The following is a 19932-nucleotide window of genomic DNA, read 5'->3' as shown; positions in this document are numbered from 1 at the left end:
CGGCGTGCAGGACGCTCCTTTTACCCGTTTCTAGTGATGGGAATTTCGGCTCTTCTTACTATAAGGAGCCGGCTCTTTCGGCTCCCAAAATTTTATTTTTGATTTAATTGCTGCAATTAACTAGTTAATTAATGACATTATTATTTATATTTTATCAATAGGATGTTTTCCATTTTATTTTTTAGTTTTTGTAGTCATTGTAAAGCTTTGTAAAGTATAGCAGTGTAACAATGTTCTAGCTATAGAAATAAAACTTACCAATTAATAAATTATTTTCTCACAAACATAATGCAAAACTGTGTTATATTACCAATATAAAATACACAGCTGATTTTCCCCTCCTCAGGTGCCTCACAGACTCCTCTCCCCTGCGCTCCACAGCTTTAAGCATTACACCAATTTTCATATTTTCGCAGCTGTGAATGACATCAACCAAAAAAAGTAGGCGTACACTATGCTACTTTTTTTCCTTTGAATGGTAATAGACAACACAAAGACGCAATCGGACAGCAACTTTTTTTGTGAAAGTCTCTCTCTGTCTCTGAGGCACCTAAGGACAAAAAAACTAATTCGGCTCCCACCGAAGAGCCGGCTCCCGTCGTTCACGTCAAAGAGCCGGCTCTTTGAACCGGATCGTTCGCGACCGACACATCACTACCGGTTTCCTACTGACCCAGACAAGAGGGCCAAATGGATGTGAAGAGACAGGATTGAGAGCCAACAGAGTACTCCAGTGATCATTTCATTTCAGGTTAGTTTATCAGTGAACGCAATTTTGATAAAATACACAGCAAAAAGTAAATGGGTCAGTGTTTGTTAACCCATCTGAGCAGTGAAACAAGGCAGTGTTAATTTGTCTAGGGTTGCATGTAGCAGACATCAGACATAAAACGCAATAACAGAGGCTGGAAAGAAACGGGACACAGAAATAAATAAACAGGGCTCCATACCAAGGCTGGGTACAGTGTTTGTGATAAAAGACAGATCCGATTTAACACGAATCACAGCTTACTTTCTTGTTAAAATGTGCAAAGGTCTCCACCATCTCATACCGCCTTGCACTGATGGACTTAAGCGTGCCGTCCAAAATGGCTGCGTCATGTGACTTGGTCACGTGGGTGAAATACCTCAATATGTTCAGAATACCTTTAGGAATAACATACTAAAAGTCCCCGGAAATCCCCCTTGTGCTCTCTGAGAAATTCAAGATGGCGTCCAGAATGGCCGCCAAATGGAGATCTGACCATATCTCAGGCCCAAAACAAAATATTAATGCAATTAAAAGGTCAGAATATATGTTTTGTAGGGTAGGAGAGTAAATTCTAACATGTGTGTATTAATTACATTGTGTATTAACATTATATAAGAACAGTATATTTGTGTATAGTGTGGATCCATTGGTTACTCGTTCACTCCGTATCATCCTATTCTGTTCAAACACAATTACTAGGGGTTGGAGCACTAAGGCTACGTTCACACTGCAGGCTGAAGTGACTCAAATCCGATCTTTTCGCCCATATGTGACCTGTATCCGATCTTTTATTGACAATATGAACGACACAGATCCGATTTTTTCAAATCCGACCCAGGCCGTTTGGATATGTGGTGCTAATTCCGATTCCTATCCGCTCTTTTCATATGCGACTTCAGTCTGAACCGCCAGGTCGCATTCATCCGACTTACACGTCATCAACAAGCCACAAACGTCACTATTCTGCGCTGAAGTAGGCGGCGGGTCTCTCAAAAAAAGTTACAACAACATGGCGCATAATCACGGGCGCAGATAGAGGGTGGGACTCGTCCCACCCAGATTTAAATTCACCTCGTTCGGTCCCCCCCACTTATAGGGAGGAAAAAACATCTATGCTGTCTTTCTTTGCATAAGGCAAACCTCACGGAAAAATCAAAAGACTAATTACCATTCGGTTTATTGAGGTGCACAGCAGTGTATACATAGTTGCAACAACTCACATAAAACAAAGACTGATATTCGGTTGGTTGAGCTGCGCAGACTGCACAGGTTGCGAGCTCGAGCTTGGTTGCTATGGTTACTAACAACAAGTTTGACAGGCATATCGGGGTTGGGGTTGGTTTGCTGGCAGCTTTGTCCCCCCCAGTTCAAAAAACGTATCTGCGCCCCTGCGCATGACATCAATGCGAGGGACGCTTCGGGCTGTGAAGGTTCTGAATCTTCTCAATGGAAGGACGCAGAGGTTAGGGAGCTGATTTCCATTTGGGGGGATGCAGCTATTCAAGCTAGATTGGATGGGTCATACCGCAACCGGGCGGTTTTACTTCCGTAAACACTGGCCATGCTCACTGCGTGTGACGTCGTCGTATCCTGCAATGCGCATGCGGAACACTTTTAGGTCGCTTTTCGTTCATACTGAGGATCACATACAAGTCGCATATATTTGTTAATGTGAACGACCTCACAAAAAAATCGGATTTCACAAAAAAATCGGAATTGAGCATTAAGCCTTGCAGTGTGAACGTAGCGTTATTTTCATTAATATTAATTAAAGTAAATTGGTGGTGTAAAATGAAAAATGGCATGTTAAAAGGTCATGCTGAGTTTAGTCATTTTTTTGTCCGAACACACTGGCATTGCTAGTAATAAAGACTGGCGCTAGAAACTCAAAGATTAATTTTTTTCCACCCTTAAACAAGCTTGAATAAATTCCCTACTTCATTGATGGTACAACAAAGGTCCAAGCATTACAACTGAGGCACTGAGAAGTGTTTAAGTCTACTCATTGTTTATAAGCAAGAGCTTTTATTGAGGCAGACCTTTTTGTCATGAAAGTCGCCGGAATGTTGAAGAAGTGTACTGAAACAGCTTGCCATTGTAGTTTTAGAAGAGAGTTCTCAAATTTAATTTCCCTTTAATATTTTATCAAAGCTTAAAGATGCACTAAGGAAATTGATGTCTAATTGTTGTCTTACATTATGTTCATGTATGTAGGTAGCCTACTAAGCTAATCTGTCAATCATGTCAACCATCAAATTCCACATTAATGACCTTGTAATCTTGGTTAATTTTAATTTTAACAGTGTGACAATGGTGAATTTGCATCGCTTGTATGAGAGAACATAATTTAACATTTTAATTGCATTTATGTTATGTTTTATCCCTGAGATATTGAAAAATCTCCAATCGGCGGCCATTTTGGACGCCATCTTGAATTTCTCAGGGTGGATTCCCGGGGACTTTTAGTATGTTTTTCCGAAGGGTATTCTGAACATATTCTGAAAAATTCAGCTTGTTACTAATTTGTTCCGGGTTGGACTCAATTTTGGGCTACAAGATTCGCGCCATGGTTTGTAAGCATGGCACAAATGCCGTAAACTGGTCCGTCATTGTCGCAAAAGAAAAAAAAAAAAGATACCAATGTCGTTACAGAAAGAACAATTTGTGGTAGGCTCTTTCCCAGGCTCGGTGACACTCGCTGTACGAGACTACTAGCGGTCGGTAGACAACCACCCCTACCCCCTTAATATATTGCAAAATTAGATGATTTACTAAAATTATATTTTTGGCGGCCAAATTCGCGGAATTCCGCAGCCCTGTATATTGTGTGAATAAAGTCATATTTAACGACTGCTGTATTTTATGATGAAATACACCCACACAGACTTAAATGTCAATATTGTTTAATCCTTCCTCTCATTTATAATCAGTCACACACATTTTATTTTATTTTTTTTTAAATCCATCACCACAGGGTTTTTTTTTTCCTCCTCCTCCAAACTTCCAGTTTCACTCTCAAACAAAAACAAAGAGCAGATTGTATTATACAAAAAATGCAAACCAATTTTCACACAGTGAATTTCTTTTACAAAGTCATAAAATGGCGTAATAATGGCTACATCCACATTGGAGTAAGATGGTTCTAAACATTCCTTAATGGAGTATAATCTAAAGTTTATATATAAAAAACCTTTCCTTGTTTCAAATCAAGCCTGTACCTTAAGAGTTTTTTTTTTCTTTTTTTGTTTTTAAACAAGACGACTCGGAAATAATCATAAAAAAAGCCAGTACGTTGTTTTTGTTTGTTCCCCCCCCCCAAAAAAAAAAAGTTAGGAATAAAAAGAAAAAAATTTATATAGACACAGCCATAACAGTGTTAAGGTTCAAAAACGAGTTAATTCACCTTTATCGTTTAAACGAGTGCTACAGGTCCGCTCAAAACAGACACGATCCGCATAGAGAAATGAATATCATCCATTAGGAACAGGCCTGCTCGCAAAGATCGTCACATTTACACTGTGACTCCTCTGCTCCAGGAAAGAAAAACAACATGCACAAAACTTTTCTTATATAAATGAGTCTTATGCCACTTAGTTTTAGTGGATGGACACGGAGGGTCGACATTGATTTCCTCTGTAAAACGTAGAAAGAAAAAAAAAACTTCCAAAGCGAGAGATAGGAACTCCGTGAGATCACTAATTATTAAAAATGTACAAAAGGGAAAAAAAAAAAAATCCTCAAACCCGATTAAATACTTACAGCGCGTTCCCACATAATCCAAATAAAATGAGCATCTGAGCTGTGTGCCGTTCATGGGCGCGGGGTTAATTCCCCATACTGTCGCATGTTAATCTGCGCGCACGAAACACGCAAGAGAGAGAAATCGTGGCAAGAAAACGCTTCGTTCTGGCGGATATTCCATGGAAGAGAGTTCACCAAGAGCCGTGTTTGTTCGGTCAGGCGACGAATCAAAACCAAGGAGTCATGTGAAAGGACGTGACGTATGATTCGTTTCATACCAATCGTTCAGCTCTCCTTAACCAACTTTAGCTTGAAAATCCTGTGTAGCTTTTTAAATACGAGCGTGGTGACGTATTACAAACCCAAGACTGCTTCGTTCAAAGGTTCCCACGGCATTTTGGTTGGACTTTGACCATGAATTGAATTTGGATAAGCGCAGTATTTATCGCTATTCTGGATTCAGTGCTGCCAACTTAATTACCAAAATTTTCTCCTGATTTGATCAATTCCCACCCACCAAACAGGAAGTATTCAGAGGACAGGGCTATCGACCATCTTCCGCATACATCAGCTTAAACGGGCTGGCTAGTACGGTCACTAGGATTGACCATAACGCCATCACTCCTCCCACCTCGAGGATGCGGCCGATTCTGCTCTACTGGACTGTGTACCGTATAACCGATGGGATTTGAGCTCGTGTTCTCCAAATGATACGGAAAATGCTTTTCTGTTGCTCCGCTTCGAAGTGTACATATGTATTCACTTTATTTATTTACACCACTTTTCTAGCTAGCTCAAACCAAACAGTTTATTAAAAAAAAAAAAAAAAAATGCAGAAGAAAGCGGAACGGACGTTGGATGTGTAAAACAAGCTGTTAATTTCACTTCTTGCAAATTCTGTCTGTTAAGATTTTTTTTTCGTTCGAGACGTTGGCACCTGTCTGGGTGTAAACCACGAGCGGCAAAGTTTTCGACTCTGTAAACAAACCTCGCTTAAATCGCAGACAAACGGAGTTGTCCGTGTGACCATGACATCAAAGAAGATAGCCTTCCTGGCTAAAAGCAAGCCGATTAGCGAGATTTTTCACGTCAAAGCAGAAGATGCTTGTTTTGCACAAGGAAACCTCGTTTACAAAAGGTCCAGCTCCGTCTCTGCGCGGCTACGCGGCTCGAGTCCAATCTTGACGATTGTTTGGAAAAGGCTGCGTGCTCTTCTCGAGCAAAATCACAAGAATAGTAATTTAAAAAAAAAAAAAAAAAGACTATAAATCATTAATATAATATTAAATCACAACTAGAGCACAAAATAACCTTACACTTTAAGAGGTTGCACCCAAAATTGGAGCTTAATATCATAGTCGGTCTCAAGAGACTAGAACGAAATGTAGCACGTGAAGAATGTCATCACTATAGGAAGACTTCAGAGCTTGTCCATGTCTTGATCAGGTTTCAGGGGCATCCTTATCTTTCGGTTTGACGAGTCAGCTGAATATCATGTGCAAAACCACACAATTACGGTATATCGAAGCGAGGCGATAAGCTCGAGTGAACGTCGCTGCGGCAAATCGATTCGAGGCGAACTGCCGAGGGTGTGAGGAGCCGAATCTGTTCTGAAAAGCCTTGCGACGGTTTGCTTTTCTCAAATGTTCCAGCACCGTTCCCTCGTTCCTGTGCAGCGGCAAGCCTGAATATGCGAACGGAACCAGGAAACCCACGTAAGCAACTTCACAGAAGTCAGGGAGAATTGACGGGAATTTGTGAACGAGGCTGCGATCCATGCGGCACGCAAAGTGGCGCTGGGAGTCAAAAAGAAGAAAAGCACGGCGCTGCGACTCTGGTGAACACAAGGATTTAAAAAAAAGACGTTCTTCCTCGAATTAAAAAAAAAAAAATTACATGCTCCTAGAAAAAACATGGAAGAAAGTGCTTGTGTGTGGGTTTTTTTTCCCTTTTTTTTTTTTTTTGCACACATTCTATAAAACAGAATGCTCTACACACCCGACTTAGAAATTCTGAACAGTTCTTTAGCCAAAACCATAAACTAAAATGACGTCGTACGATCGATTCAGTCATCTCGAACCCTCGTGTTCGCTGAAGCTGCAGCTCCGGCTCGTTTTGTTTAACCGGTTCACCACTGTATCGATTACGCCTTGTGGGGAAAGCTGCAGTGACGCTCCATACTAAATGGACTGATAAAAGGCTTTCCGTGCTACTTTTGTGTCTGGTCCGTCACATCATATTCAAGGCTGCACAGATTTTTCGGGAGTTTTTCAGATTAGCTTGTTGCAAGATGCTACAGGGTCGGCTTGCTTCTCTTTTCCTTCGCCGCAGATTTGTTGCGTTGGGTAAAAATATAAATGCCGAGGACAGAGAAGAGAGAGAGAAAGGAAAAGAAAAAAAAAAAAGTTACAGGATAATCAGATGCCCTGGTTTCCAGGTGATGAGAAGTTGTTTAAAACAAAACCAAAAGCTCATTCACAGAACAAAAAAGGAAAAAAAAAGTTCATAATCACGGCAGATACTGCTCATTTCTTTTTCTAAAATAAAACAAGTGTTTTGTGCATGCATGGAACAGCATGCAGATGTGTGTGTGTGTATGTACACGCACAAGTGTGTGCGTGTTCCTCATATTGGTGCATTTCTCTTCAAAGCGGTTACAGTGTTTTAACACACTTGAATGAAAATGACCAAATCTCAAATAGGTGTGTGTGAGATTACGGCTGTTCTTAAGAATGAACAACGCCGTTCTTTTGGAGCTCTGATCCGCTTCCCGTTTGCTCTCCGGAGCAAAGGGTGAGCGAAGACGTCTTATTGGTCAGAGATAACATGGCTCCTCCGACACTGTTGGCCGGTACGATGCTGCTCACGCCGTTCGAGACGTCGCTGGAGGAGGAAACATACACGGTGTGTTACAACAGTATTCAAGATGTACTGGTGCATAACCATAACAACGATCTGACCAGTCCGAACTAGTATTCATATACTAACCACAACCCCGATTCCAAAAAAGTTGGGACAAAGTACAAATTGTAAATAAAAACGGAATGCAATAATTTACAAATCTCAAAAACTGATATTGTATTCACAATAGAACATAGACAACATATCAAATGTCGTGACAGCAACACATCTCAAAAAAGTTGGGACAGGGGCAATAAGAGGCTGGAAAAGTTAAAGGTACAAAAAAGGAACAGCTGGAGGACCAAATTGCAACTCATTAGGTCAATTGGCAATAGGTCATTAACATGACTGGGTATAAAAAGAGCATCTTGGAGTGGCAGCGGCTCTCAGAAGTAAAGATGGGAAGAGGATAACCAATCCCCCTAATTCTGCACCGACAAATAGTGGAGCAATATCAGAAAGGAGTTCGACAGCGTAAAATTGCAAAGAGTTTGAACATATCATCATCTACAGTGCATAATATCATCAAAAGATTCAGAGAATCTGGAAGAATCTCTGTGCGTAAGGGTCAAGGCCGGAAAACCATACTGGGTGCCCGTGATCTTCGGGCCCTTAGACGGCACTGCATCACATACAGGCATGCTTCTGTATTGGAAATCACACAATGGGCTCAGGAATATTTCCAGAGAACATTATCTGTGAACACAATTCACCGTGCCATCCGCCGTTGCCAGCTAAAACTCTATAGTTCAAAGAAGAAGCCGTATCTAAACATGATCCAGAAGCGCAGACGTCTTCTCTGGGCCAAGGCTCATTTAAAATGGACTGTGGCAAAGTGGAAAACTGTTCTGTGGTCAGACGAATCAAAATTTGAAGTTCTTTATGGAAATCAGGGACGCCGTGTCATTCGGACTAAAGAGGAGAAGGACGACCCGAGTTGTTATCAGCGCTCAGTTCAGAAGCCTGCATCTCTGATGGTATGGGGTTGCATTAGTGCGTGTGGCATGGGCAGCTTACACATCTGGAAAGACACCATCAATGCTGAAAGGTATATCCAGGTTCTAGAGCAACATATGCTCCCATCCAGACGACGTCTCTTTCAGGGAAGACCTTGCATTTTCCAACATGACAATGCCAAACCACATACTGCATCAATTACAGCATCATGGCTGCGTAGAAGAAGGGTCCGGGTACTGAACTGGCCATGAAATTTAAAAATCACCTAATTTTTCTCTTTAAATGATACATTTTCTCAGTTTAAACATTTGATATGTTCTATTCTGAATAAAATATGGAATTCTGAAACTTCCACATCATTGCATTTCGTTTTTATTTACAATTTGTACTTTGTCCCAACTTTTTTGGAATCGGGGTTGTAGCCTAGAGTGTGCTCGAGATGAGCTTTATTATCAGAACTAAAGACTGGTTTAACTCCGGTGATGAGGAGGGTAGTACAGCAATCAAGCCCCATCATTAATGCCTTAAATACACCGGAGGCTCAATAATATGTGCACCCTCTTTGAATGGGATGCAGATGTAACCAATGATAGACAATTTTATCATCGTAGTCTGACTAATAGGACTATTCTTGACCGCTTGGATTTAAATGAGGTAGCTCCGTTGTGTGGAGTTGTTGATGTTGATTTTAAACATAACTAAGTAAATTACACAGGGAAATGAATACTTAGGTCAGAGCGAAAAATACTGTCGAGCGTGCATGGAAGAAGAGTCCGGAGACGGAAATCTTAGTTTCTCGGTCATTAGCTTGTGCTACTTGCTCTCCGATAGCCTGCTGCTTTCACAGTATGTTTTGGGTCATTATCCATCTGTACTGTGAAACACTGTCCTATCAGTTCCGCAGCATTTGACTGAATCTGAGCAGAAAGTATAGCGCTAGACACTAACTCTGTAAACCTAGTATTTAAAGCCTGTGCTACTTGCGCTTCTTCCATGTACGCTCGCTACGGTATTTTTTCCCCACTCATAGTCAAGTATATCATACTTAAAGGGGAACTGAAGTCATTTTTAAACTTGGCTTTATTTCTTAATTAACGTGTTATTCAATTACGTTTTCGGTTTTAGTAACCTTATACCGTGACTCGTATTGGCGTATTATATTACACTTATCAGCCATGTTGAATGTAGTTCGTTTGGTCCACGGCAGGCGTCGCTTACCTGTGCGATCTTCACGAGACTTCAAACGTGAAATGTCAGCGCCGCCATTTTGAAAACTGTTTACACAGGAGCCAGATCGCCATATCATTCCGATTTCGAGATTTGCCAGTTTCGTCAGCGATGGAGATTATTCCATACGACTTCGAACCAACGTGGAGTAGAGAAGAGTCGGAAAGACGACGGGGTAAGGACGAGTCCGCCGCGCTGTTATTTACGTCATTACTGTCGCACAATTAAAATGTGCCAGATCAGGCGGCTGATGGGTTTTCAAAATAATAAGCGCATGCGTGTATTTTTTGCAGTAAATAAATCCATATTATACTAAGCGCATTTCCCACATAATCCTCACTAAGGTTTCGGACAGCACTACAAAATGGCGTCCCCACTATACAGTGAGTAGGGAGCGATTTCGGACACAAGGAAAACTTCCAGCTTGATTACGTCAGCATTCGAAGGACGGCGACGTTGGCAGGTGTCGGTCACTTTGATTTCCGCTGTACGTTTTACTTCCGCCCTACGATGTCTCGCGCAGGTCTCGACGAATCCCGTTTACGGTCATTGCTTTGACATATGGACTGATATTACGTAGCATATTTCAAACACTCGTAACTTGCTATAGCAGTGAGAAAATAGCTGTCAGAAATGCATTCCGACATTTTATAAAAATGAGATCAATAGAATTTTGATGATAAAAAAAAAAAATTTGCCTTCAGTTCCACTTCAAGTCTGAGTGGAAAATACAGAAATCTTAGTTTCTCGGTCGTTAGCCTGTGCTACTTGCTCTAGATAGCACTGACTTGACTGCTTTATTAGCATTCGCTAACATTACTGATGAACGCTACACTGGCTGGAAGGTGACATCACTGCTGCGCTGACTTGCAGTTAAGTTCACGGTGGCCTTCGAGAGGGCCTACGGCGATAAATTTTTGGTCACTTCCTACATAAACATATACTGCCATGGCTTTCTGTCCCGGCAATGAAGTCCTAACCAATGAGCGAGCCAGCTCTAAACTCTTCTCAGCCTAGAGATGATAAACCAAAAAAAAAAAAATCAATCTCAATCTCATTGGATAACTGTTTTCAGGACAGTAACCCTTTCATTTCTGAAGCAAATTTGAGGCCGAATTAGAGAATGAAAGAAATTAAATATAACATTTGAAACGCTGATATGTTTGGGCCATCTCTGAAATCTCTAAAAATGTGTGTTACTCACCCCAGTGCTAAAGAGAGCTCCTCCAGTTGGGCTTTATGGTCGCTCTGGCCATTTTCAGTGGCCTTTAGTTTGTATTGGACTTCCTGTGCTGCCTGGTTCTCCTGCAACACAAGTCAAAGTGGGCTGTATCGCTCTCTCTCATAATAATACATAAAACTAATGTATGTATGTATATATGACTTGTGCACTAGAAACATTTTTATATCGGTGTTCACAGACTACAGGCAGCTGCAGTGGGGCAAAAAAGTATTTAGTTAGTTAGTCACCAATTGTGCAAGTTCTCCCACTTAAAAAGATGAGAGAGGCCTGTAATTTTCATCATAGGTACACTTCAACTATGAGAGAAAAAAAATCCAGAAAATCACATTGTCTGATTTTTAAAGAATTTATTTGCAAATTATGGTGGAAAATAAGTATTTGGTCAATAACAAAAGTTCATCTCAATACTTTGTTATATACCCTTTGTTGGCAATGACAGAGGTCAAACGTTTTCTGTAAGTCTTCACAAGGTTTTCACACACTGTTGCTGGTATTTTGGCCCATTCCTCCATGCAGATCTCCTCTAGAGCAGTGATGTTTTGGGGCTGTCGCTGGGCAACACGGACTTTCAACTCCCTCCAAAGATTTTCTATGGGGTTGAGATCTGGAGACTGGCTAGGCCACTCCAGGACCTTGAAATACAAATTACGAAGCCACTCCTTCGTTGCCTGGGCGGTGTGTTTGGGATCATTGTCATGCTGAAAGACCCAGCCACGTTTCATCTTCAATGCCCTTGCTGATGGAAGGAGGTTTTCACTCAAAATCTCACGATACATGGCTCCATTCATTCTTTCCTTTACACGGATCAGTCGTCCTGGTCCCTTTGCAAAAAAACAGCCCCAAAGCATGATGTTTCCACCCCCATGCTTCACAGTAAGTATGGTGTTCTTTGGATGCACCTCAGCATTCTTTCTCCTCCAAACACAAGTTGAGTTTTTACCAAAAAGTTCTACAACCCCGATTCCAAAAAAGTTGGGACAAAGTACAAATTGTAAATAAAAACGGAATGCAATAATTTACAAATCTCAAAAACTGATATTGTATTCACAATAGAACATAGACAACATATCAAATGGCGAAAGTGAGACATTTTGAAATTTCATGCCAAATATTGGCTCATTTGAAATTTCATGACAGCAATACATCTCAAAAAAGTTGGGACAGGGGCAATAAGAGGCTGGAAAAGTTAAAGGTACAAAAAAGGAACAGCTGGAGGACCAAATTGCAACTCATTAGGTCAATTGGCAATAGGTCATTAACATGACTGGGTATAAAAAGAGCATCTTGGAGTGGCAGCGGCTCTCAGAAGTAAAGATGGGAAGAGGATCACCAATCCCCCTAATTCTGTGCTGACAAATAGTGGAGCAATATCAGAAAGGAGTTCGACAGTGTAAAATTGCAAAGAGTTTGAACATATCATCTACAGTGCATAATATCATCAAAAGATTCCGAGAATCTGGAAGAATCTCTGTGTGTAAGGGTCAAGGCCGGAAAACCATACTGGGTGCCCGTGATCTTCGGGCCCTTAGACGGCACTGCATCACATACAGGCATGCTTCTGTATTGGAAATCACAAAATGGGCTCAGGAATATTTCCAGAGAACATTATCTGTGAACACAATTCACCGTGCCATCCGCCGTTGCCAGCTAAAACTCTATAGTTCAAAGAAGAAGCCGTATCTAAACACGATCCAGAAGCGCAGACGTCTTCCCTGGGCCAAGGCTCATTTAAAATGGACTGTGGCAAAGTGGAAAACTGTTCTGTGGTCAGACGAATCAAAATTTGAAGTTCTTTATGGAAATCAGGGACGCCGTGTCATTCAGACTAAAGAGGAGAAGGACGACCCAAGTTGTTATCAGCGCTCAGTTCAGAAGCCTGCATCTCTGATGGTATGGGGTTGCATTAGTGCGTGTGGCATGGGCAGCTTACACATCTGGAAAGACACCATCAATGCTGAAAGGTATATCCAGGTTCTAGAGCAACATATGCTCCCATCCAGACGACGTCTCTTTCAGGGAAGACCTTGCATTTTCCAACATGACAATGCCAAACCACATACTGCATCAATTACAGCATCATGGCTGCGTAGAAGAAGGGTCCGGGTACTGAACTGGCCAGCCTGCAGTCCAGATCTTTCACCCATAGAAAACATTTGGCGCATCATAAAACGGAAGATACGACAAAAAAAGACCTAAGACAGTTGAGCAACTAGAATCCTACATTAGACAAGAATGGGTTAACATTCCTATCCCTAAACTTGAGCAGACGTTTACAGACTGTTGTAAAGAGAAAAGGGGATGTCTCACAGTGGTAAACATGGCCTTGTCCCAACTTTTTTGAGATGTGTTGTTGTCATGAAATTTAAAATCACCTAATTTTTCTCTTTAAATGATACATTTTCTCAGTTTAAACATTTGATATGTCATCTATGTTCTATTCTGAATAAAATATGGAATTTTGAAACTTCCACATCATTGCATTCCGTTTTTATTTACAATTTGTACTTTGTCCCAACTTTTTTGGAATCGGGGTTGTATTTTGGTTTCATCTGACCATATGACATTCTCCCAATCCTCTTCTGGATCATCCAAATGCTCTAGCAAACTTCAGACGGGCCTGGACATGTACTGGCTTAAGCAGGGGGACACGTCTGGCACTGCAGGATTTGAGTCCCTGGCGGCGTAGTGTGTTACTGATGGTAGCCTTTGTTACTTTGGTCCCAGCTCTCTGCAGGTCATTCACTAGGTCCCCCCGTGTGGTTCTGGGATTTTTGCTCACCGTTCTTGTGATCATTTTGACCCCACAGGGTGAGATCTTGCGTGGAGCTCCAGATCGAGGGAGATTATCAGTGGTCTTGTATGTCTTCCATTTTCTAATAATTGCTCCCACAGTTGATTTCTTCACACCAAGCTGCTTACCTATTGCAGATTCAGTCTTCCCAGCCTGGTGCAGGTCTACAATTTTGTTTCTGGTGTCCTTTGACAGCTCTTTGGTCTTGGCCATAGTGGAGTTTGGAGTGTGACTGTCTGAGGTTGTGGACAGGTATCTTTTATACTGATAACGAGTTCAAACAGGTGCCATTAATACAGGTAACGAGTGGAGGTCAGAGGAGCCTCTTAAAGAAGAAGTTACAGGTCTGTGAGAGCCAGAAATCTTGCTTGTTTGTAGGTGACCAAATACTTATTTTACCGAGGAATTTACCAATTAATTCATTAAAAATCCTACAATGTGATTTCCTGGATTCTTTCCCCCCATTCTGTCTCTCATAGTTAAAGTGTACCTATGATGAAAATTACAGGCCTCTCTCATCTTTTTAAGTGGGAGAACTTGCACAATTGGTGGCTGACTAAATACTTTTTTGCCCCACTGTAGTTCCTGTTAACACTGGTGCTATAGTGCTGGACAGCAACATTTAATAGGAATGTGAGCTCAGTACTGTAGATGTGGATAAGTAAAGCACATTATAAAATTACACATGGACTCACCAGAGCAATCTCACGTGTCCTCTTCCCAATTTCCCTCTCGACGTGGTGAAGCTCGAGGCTGAGCTGCTCGCTGGACACGGCGCCCCCCACAGGCCAATTAACAGCTGGAGGTTGAGCATTCAGAGCGCTGGCCTCTCTCTGCAGCAACATGGAGTTACTCGCAGCCTGCATGCATATTTAGGAACATGAGCGCTGGCGTGGAAATTCACTTAATCGATATTTATTCATCATTGTTGATGGGTTATGATCAATACAGAACATGTACGTTCACTAAGGCCAAGTTTACATTAGACCGTATCTGTCTCGTTTTCTTCGCGGATGCACTGTCCGTTTACATTAAAACGCCTGGAAACGGGAATCCGCCAGGGTCCACGTATTCAATCCAGATCCTGTCTGGTCCGGTGCTGTGTAAACATTGAGAATACGCGGATACGCTGTGCTGAGCTCTAGCTGGCGTCGTCATTGGACAACGTCACTGTGACGTCCACCTTCCTGATTCGCTGGCGTTGGTCATGTGACGCGACTGCTGAAAAACGGCGCGGACTTCCGCCTTGTATCACCTTTCATTAAAGAGTATAAAAGTATGAAAATACTGCAAATACTGATGCAAATACTGCCCATTGTGTAGTTATGATTGTCTTTAGGCTTGCCATCCTTCCACTTGCAAGTGGTAAGTGACGCGCATGCCCGATATGCACTGGGATCACACACACACCGGCTCAGTCCCGAATCACTGCTCGTGCGCTTCACTCGCGCGCTCTGTGAGCTGCGCAGGGCCGGAGTGCGCACCCTCCAGAGGGCACTCGCTGTTCAGGGCGGAGTGATTTGGAGCGCAGGATGCCTGCGGAGCCGAGCGTATCCGTGTATTGGCGTTGCTGTGTGCACGCGAATCGTGTATTGGCGTTGCTGTGTGCACGCTAATCGTTTTAAAAACGTTAATCTGATGATCCGCTGATACGGTCTAATGTAAACCCCACCTAAGGTGTTTGTCGGTCTCGGAAAACCGCACGTCCAAACTCAGAATAGCAAAAGATACCTGAAACTATCAATTCAGCTTGTAATCAGATATTGGTCATCAGTGTGCCCACAATGCCCAGGTTTTCAAATGCTAGAACTTCATTTTGTGATTTAAGCCTCGGTCACAACCGGCCGTACGTGCTCCTACGGCCGGTCTACGTGCAAAAAACGCAAGAAACGCACGGAGGGTGCGCGTGTGACGTGCTGATTTTTGAGCCGTAGACCGGCCGCAGAGGTTCTTTGTCATGTCAAACAAACTCTACGGGCGCTTACGTTTTTTTCAGGTCGCAAGACAAACTTACGGCCTCGTGTGTCTTCCGTACGGCCGACGTGCGTCTTTCGTACGATTTGCTGGTGTCAGGTTTGGGCAAAATGTCAATTTTTTTCGTACGTCGCACTTGTGGAGTCCGTATGTGTGTCGTGCGCCCCACATACGTAATTAGTGCGGCCAACGCATGTTCAGATATTTCGTATGTCATCCATGCGTGTTGAGTAAGTCGGCCGTGCATTGGCCGTACGGCAAGAGGGCGTCAATCGCACGAAAACTTGGCCATTTGTACACGTAGGCTTTAATTGAGAGAAAATCCGATTTCATTTCATTTCATTGCTTCAATATGCCGAAGGCAAAAGGGAAGAGGAGGATAGAAAAGGTGTCGGAGACGGAGGAGAGAGAGACGGCAGCAGAGAGGGAGGACAAGGAGCAGTGAGGAGGAGGATGAAGACCACGACAGTGGCCAGCAGGCCAGGAGTTTGTCGTACTCTTTCGGTGTAGCAGACGAGGAGAGGTTGGTAGATTTTTTCCGTGCCAACCCTTGTTTCTACGACAAGACTTTGGACCTGTACAGCAACGCCGTCCACAAACGGAAATTGACACAAGGCATTGCTACTGAACTACACACAACTGATGAGTACTGACCTGCTAAATACTAATTATGGTGCTGTTTTGGCATTTTCTTAGTAAAAATCCAACGTCGTTGGTACGCACAACGTACAGATCGTTCGCAGTTCTTGCAACCTTCATACGAAGCCTGCATGGAACGCATGGTCAGTACGATTAGTGCACGTTTGAAGGACATTGGTCTTACAACTACGTGCGTTGGCTGTACGAATGAAGCGACAGCCGTACGTCCGAGCAGCCTCAGATTTCGTGCGTGGTACGCACGTTCGACTTCCAAGTTCAGGCTTTCATCTAAACCGGGGAACAGGGGCGCTGCGCCCTCTTACCGAAATGCCGATTGAACCCCAAGTCACACTTAGGCCATGCACTTATATGCTACTGCACAACATGCAGTCTTTCTCAAAACAATCTTTTCTCCGTGAAAACATCCCAGCAACACCATGTGACAATGTGTCTGATCATCAAATACGTTATAATTACTCCAAAAATATTCCAATCATAGTAGATACACCGCCAGACGGTGCAAAAACAATCCGAATTGGCGTTTTCCAGACTGAGGCGCCATGTTGTTTACTTGTCGCGGCTGCTCTCGCGAGATTTGACATGGGTTACATACAAGGTCAGCTGACTTGCAGAGCGAGATTTCTTGAGACTGAATGACCTTTCACCCACCGGCGCGGGAGCTTTTGACAGAAGTAGTTCGCGAGTTGTTTTTGTTGACACTTGGGCATTTAAAGATTTCATCCCGCGGCATGAAACGGAAGAAAGCCCAAGACTGTCCGGGGCAGAAGAAGATTACTTCTTTCTTTTTCAATGTTGACAGACAATTTGTTACAATTCCCCTCTCAGACAGCCTCAGAATGTCCCACTGTAGCCTCAATTTTTTAAAGGCTTCGCACGGCGGAGGGGGGGGACGGACAACCGGCACCATTTATTTAATTTAATTTATTTAGCTTTTGCCATAGGAAGATATATATATTAGTGCTGTCAAAAATGTCGCGTTATTAACGCGTTAACTTGACTCAATTTTAACGGTGATAATTTTTTTTATCGCGAGATTAACGCTCTGTGACATGATGCCACGCCCCGCACAGCCAGAGTCCTCTGCCCTCCCCCGAAGAGCCACGGTGCTCGGCTTAGGTTTCGTTTTCCCATCGGCGGCTCCAGCCCCACTTTGCAGTGGCTGTGACAAGACGTGTTATGCTCTGCAATAAAAAAAAAAAAAAAAAAATTGGTACAACCAGTGTTCGAACTATGCCGATATTTTCGGGGGGTCCCTTTTTTTTTCCCTTGGGGGGGTGCTTGCGCTTGTCTCAGAGCGCGGATCTCCATCGCGCGCTTACTTCGGCTATGCAAATGCTTCCCGTTACACACGATTGCTATGTCAATAAACATCATTTTGCCAATATTTTAGAGACCCCCCCCCCCAACATTTCCCAAATCATGTTTTCAAGGAATCTCATGTCTGTTTCAGGGGATCTCGGATCCCCCGTGTACCCCCGTAGTTCGAACGGTGAGCAAGCCCATTCACTTTTTTATGCTGATAAGAGAATTACAATGGTTTTTCATGTGACAAAAATGTGCGATTAATCGCGAGTTAACTATGACAGTCGCGACATTAATCGCGATTAAATATTTTAATCGCTTGACAGCACTAATATATATATATATATATATATGTACATACATCATGGCATGGGAAACCACAACAGCTTGCGCCAATTACAGTGGCCCCATTGTACCGAATCTGCATGTCTTTAAACTGTGGGAGAAACCGGAGCACCCGGAAGAAACCCATGCGGACACGGGGAGAACATGCAAACTCCACACAGAAAGGGCCCTGTCAGCCGTGAGGTTCGAACCCGGAACCTTCTTGCTGTGAGGCGACAGTGCTAACCACTACACCACCATCCCCCCCCCCGCTTCGCTCCCTCGCCATGGTGAGCGCCCTCATACTAAATTTTTCTAGAAAAAACCCTGAAGTTGTAAGTTGGGTGCGCGGTGATCTTACTCCTTCATGGTCACCACAACTACGTTCTCCACGAACAACAACAACAACAAAAAAACGCAGCGATTTGGGAAACGCCAAAAATTGCACGGCCAAAAAAAAAAAAAAAAAAAATCGCACGTCCGGTTGTGACCGAGGCTTTAGATACACGCAAAATATATTTCAGGTCTTTCACAGTACTGTGCATAAGGGGAAAACGTCGATTTCATCTGGTGAAGGGTTTTCCCAGGACGAGACACATATTTTATGTTTTAAGACTCCATCGACGTTATTCAGGGATCCCAGCAGTAATTGAAAAAAATAGAGGAATGTAAGAAACTATCAGCAGGGGTCAAGGGGGCTGCCTGAAGCTGTTGAGATTTTAACATTTAAAGATGCTATAGAACACATTTTTTTACATAGATTTAACATAGAAAAGCAACAGAATTTAACAATAATGTGTATCTATTTGATGCCATATTTTGTAATCAATGACATAAGTGGCAAAAAATTTTTTTTATAAAAATTAGACGAAAATGTAGCTTTGAAGAATATACTTGCCTAAATATTCCACTGATTTTGTTATAATATAACAATAGCATCCATAGTTCATCTCATTTGTTTATTTTTTGTTTCAAGTTAATGTCAAAACTAGTCTAATATAAGCCACATTCATTTTTCAAAAATCATGAATATGAGCAGAAATCAATGATTCAGTAATCTCATTCTCATCTCATTATCTCTAGCCGCTTTATCCTGTTCTACAGGGTCGCAGGCGAGCTGGAGCCTATCCCAGCTGACTACGGGCGAAAGGCGGGGTACACCCTGGACAAGTCGCCAGGTCATCATAGGGCTGACACATAGACACAGACAACCATTCACACTCACATTCACACCTACGCTCAATTTAGAGTCACCAGTTAACCTAACCTGCATGTCTTTGGACTGTGGGGGAAACCGGAGTACCCGGAGGAAACCCACGCGGACACGGGGAGAACATGCAAACTCTGCACAGAAAGGCCCTCGCCGGCCACGGGGCTCGAACCCGGACCTTCTTGCTGTGAGGCGACAGCGCTAACCACTACACCACCGTGCCGCCCCTGATTCAGTAATATTAGGTATATACATATGTACAGCAAATACTGGAGATATTTGATTTGAACCTTTCTCTTTTTGAAAGGTTTCACTGCAAAGGAATTTAATGCTCTTTTCTGGGGTGCATTCTGTCTTTCCTCCAGTTTTCTCTGCTTTTGTTTCTCTGATCTTTCCTTCTGCTTTTCTGATGTTCCTGCAGTGCTCTGAATTAAGTTCGACACATTAGAATTAAATTAAATTCAACGCATTAGAAACAAAAGCACGAACAGAGTTAAAACATGTTTTCTAGCAAATGGGCGCAGCCATATTGTTTTCTCGTTCTATCGCGTACAGCATACATGTCAACCTATACGGAATGTCCGTATTTTATACGGATTTGATTCAATAAACGTCGTATACGGGCGTATAAATAAAGTTATACGGATTCTTTAAAAAAAACTTCAATATTTAGAGCTATAATCAATTCCCACGATGATAAAAGAACGCATAACATTTACAAACGTACTGTACACCACAGACAGCCAGTAAAGAGTCTTATGAAATCGCGCGTTATCTTGTGGTAGCGAGATTTCGTTCCACTTTTGATCATGCGCACACCGCATTGCGAGAATCCCGCCAACCGTGAAGTC

The 19932-nt window shown here is 42.6% G+C and overlaps 1 protein-coding gene across 1 annotated transcript in view; it reads right to left on the bottom strand.

Annotated features, from left to right (window-relative positions):
* Positions 1–3637: 3637 nt before the first annotated feature.
* rc3h1b (ring finger and CCCH-type domains 1b) overlaps positions 3638–19932 on the bottom strand; it is a 53639-nt gene continuing 37344 nt past the window's right edge. The window contains 3 exon segments of the mRNA XM_060929332.1: positions 3638–7375; positions 10782–10882; positions 14307–14471. Coding sequence (XP_060785315.1) covers positions 7219–7375; positions 10782–10882; positions 14307–14471 — 423 coding nt within the window. The 3' untranslated portion in view covers positions 3638–7218.

Source organism: Neoarius graeffei, chromosome 1 (assembly GCF_027579695.1).
Source record: "Neoarius graeffei isolate fNeoGra1 chromosome 1, fNeoGra1.pri, whole genome shotgun sequence".
Classification (NCBI taxonomy): domain Eukaryota; kingdom Metazoa; phylum Chordata; class Actinopteri; order Siluriformes; family Ariidae; genus Neoarius; species Neoarius graeffei.
The sequence above is the reverse complement of the archived record's forward strand: the minus strand, read 5'-3'. Positions and strand labels throughout refer to the sequence as shown.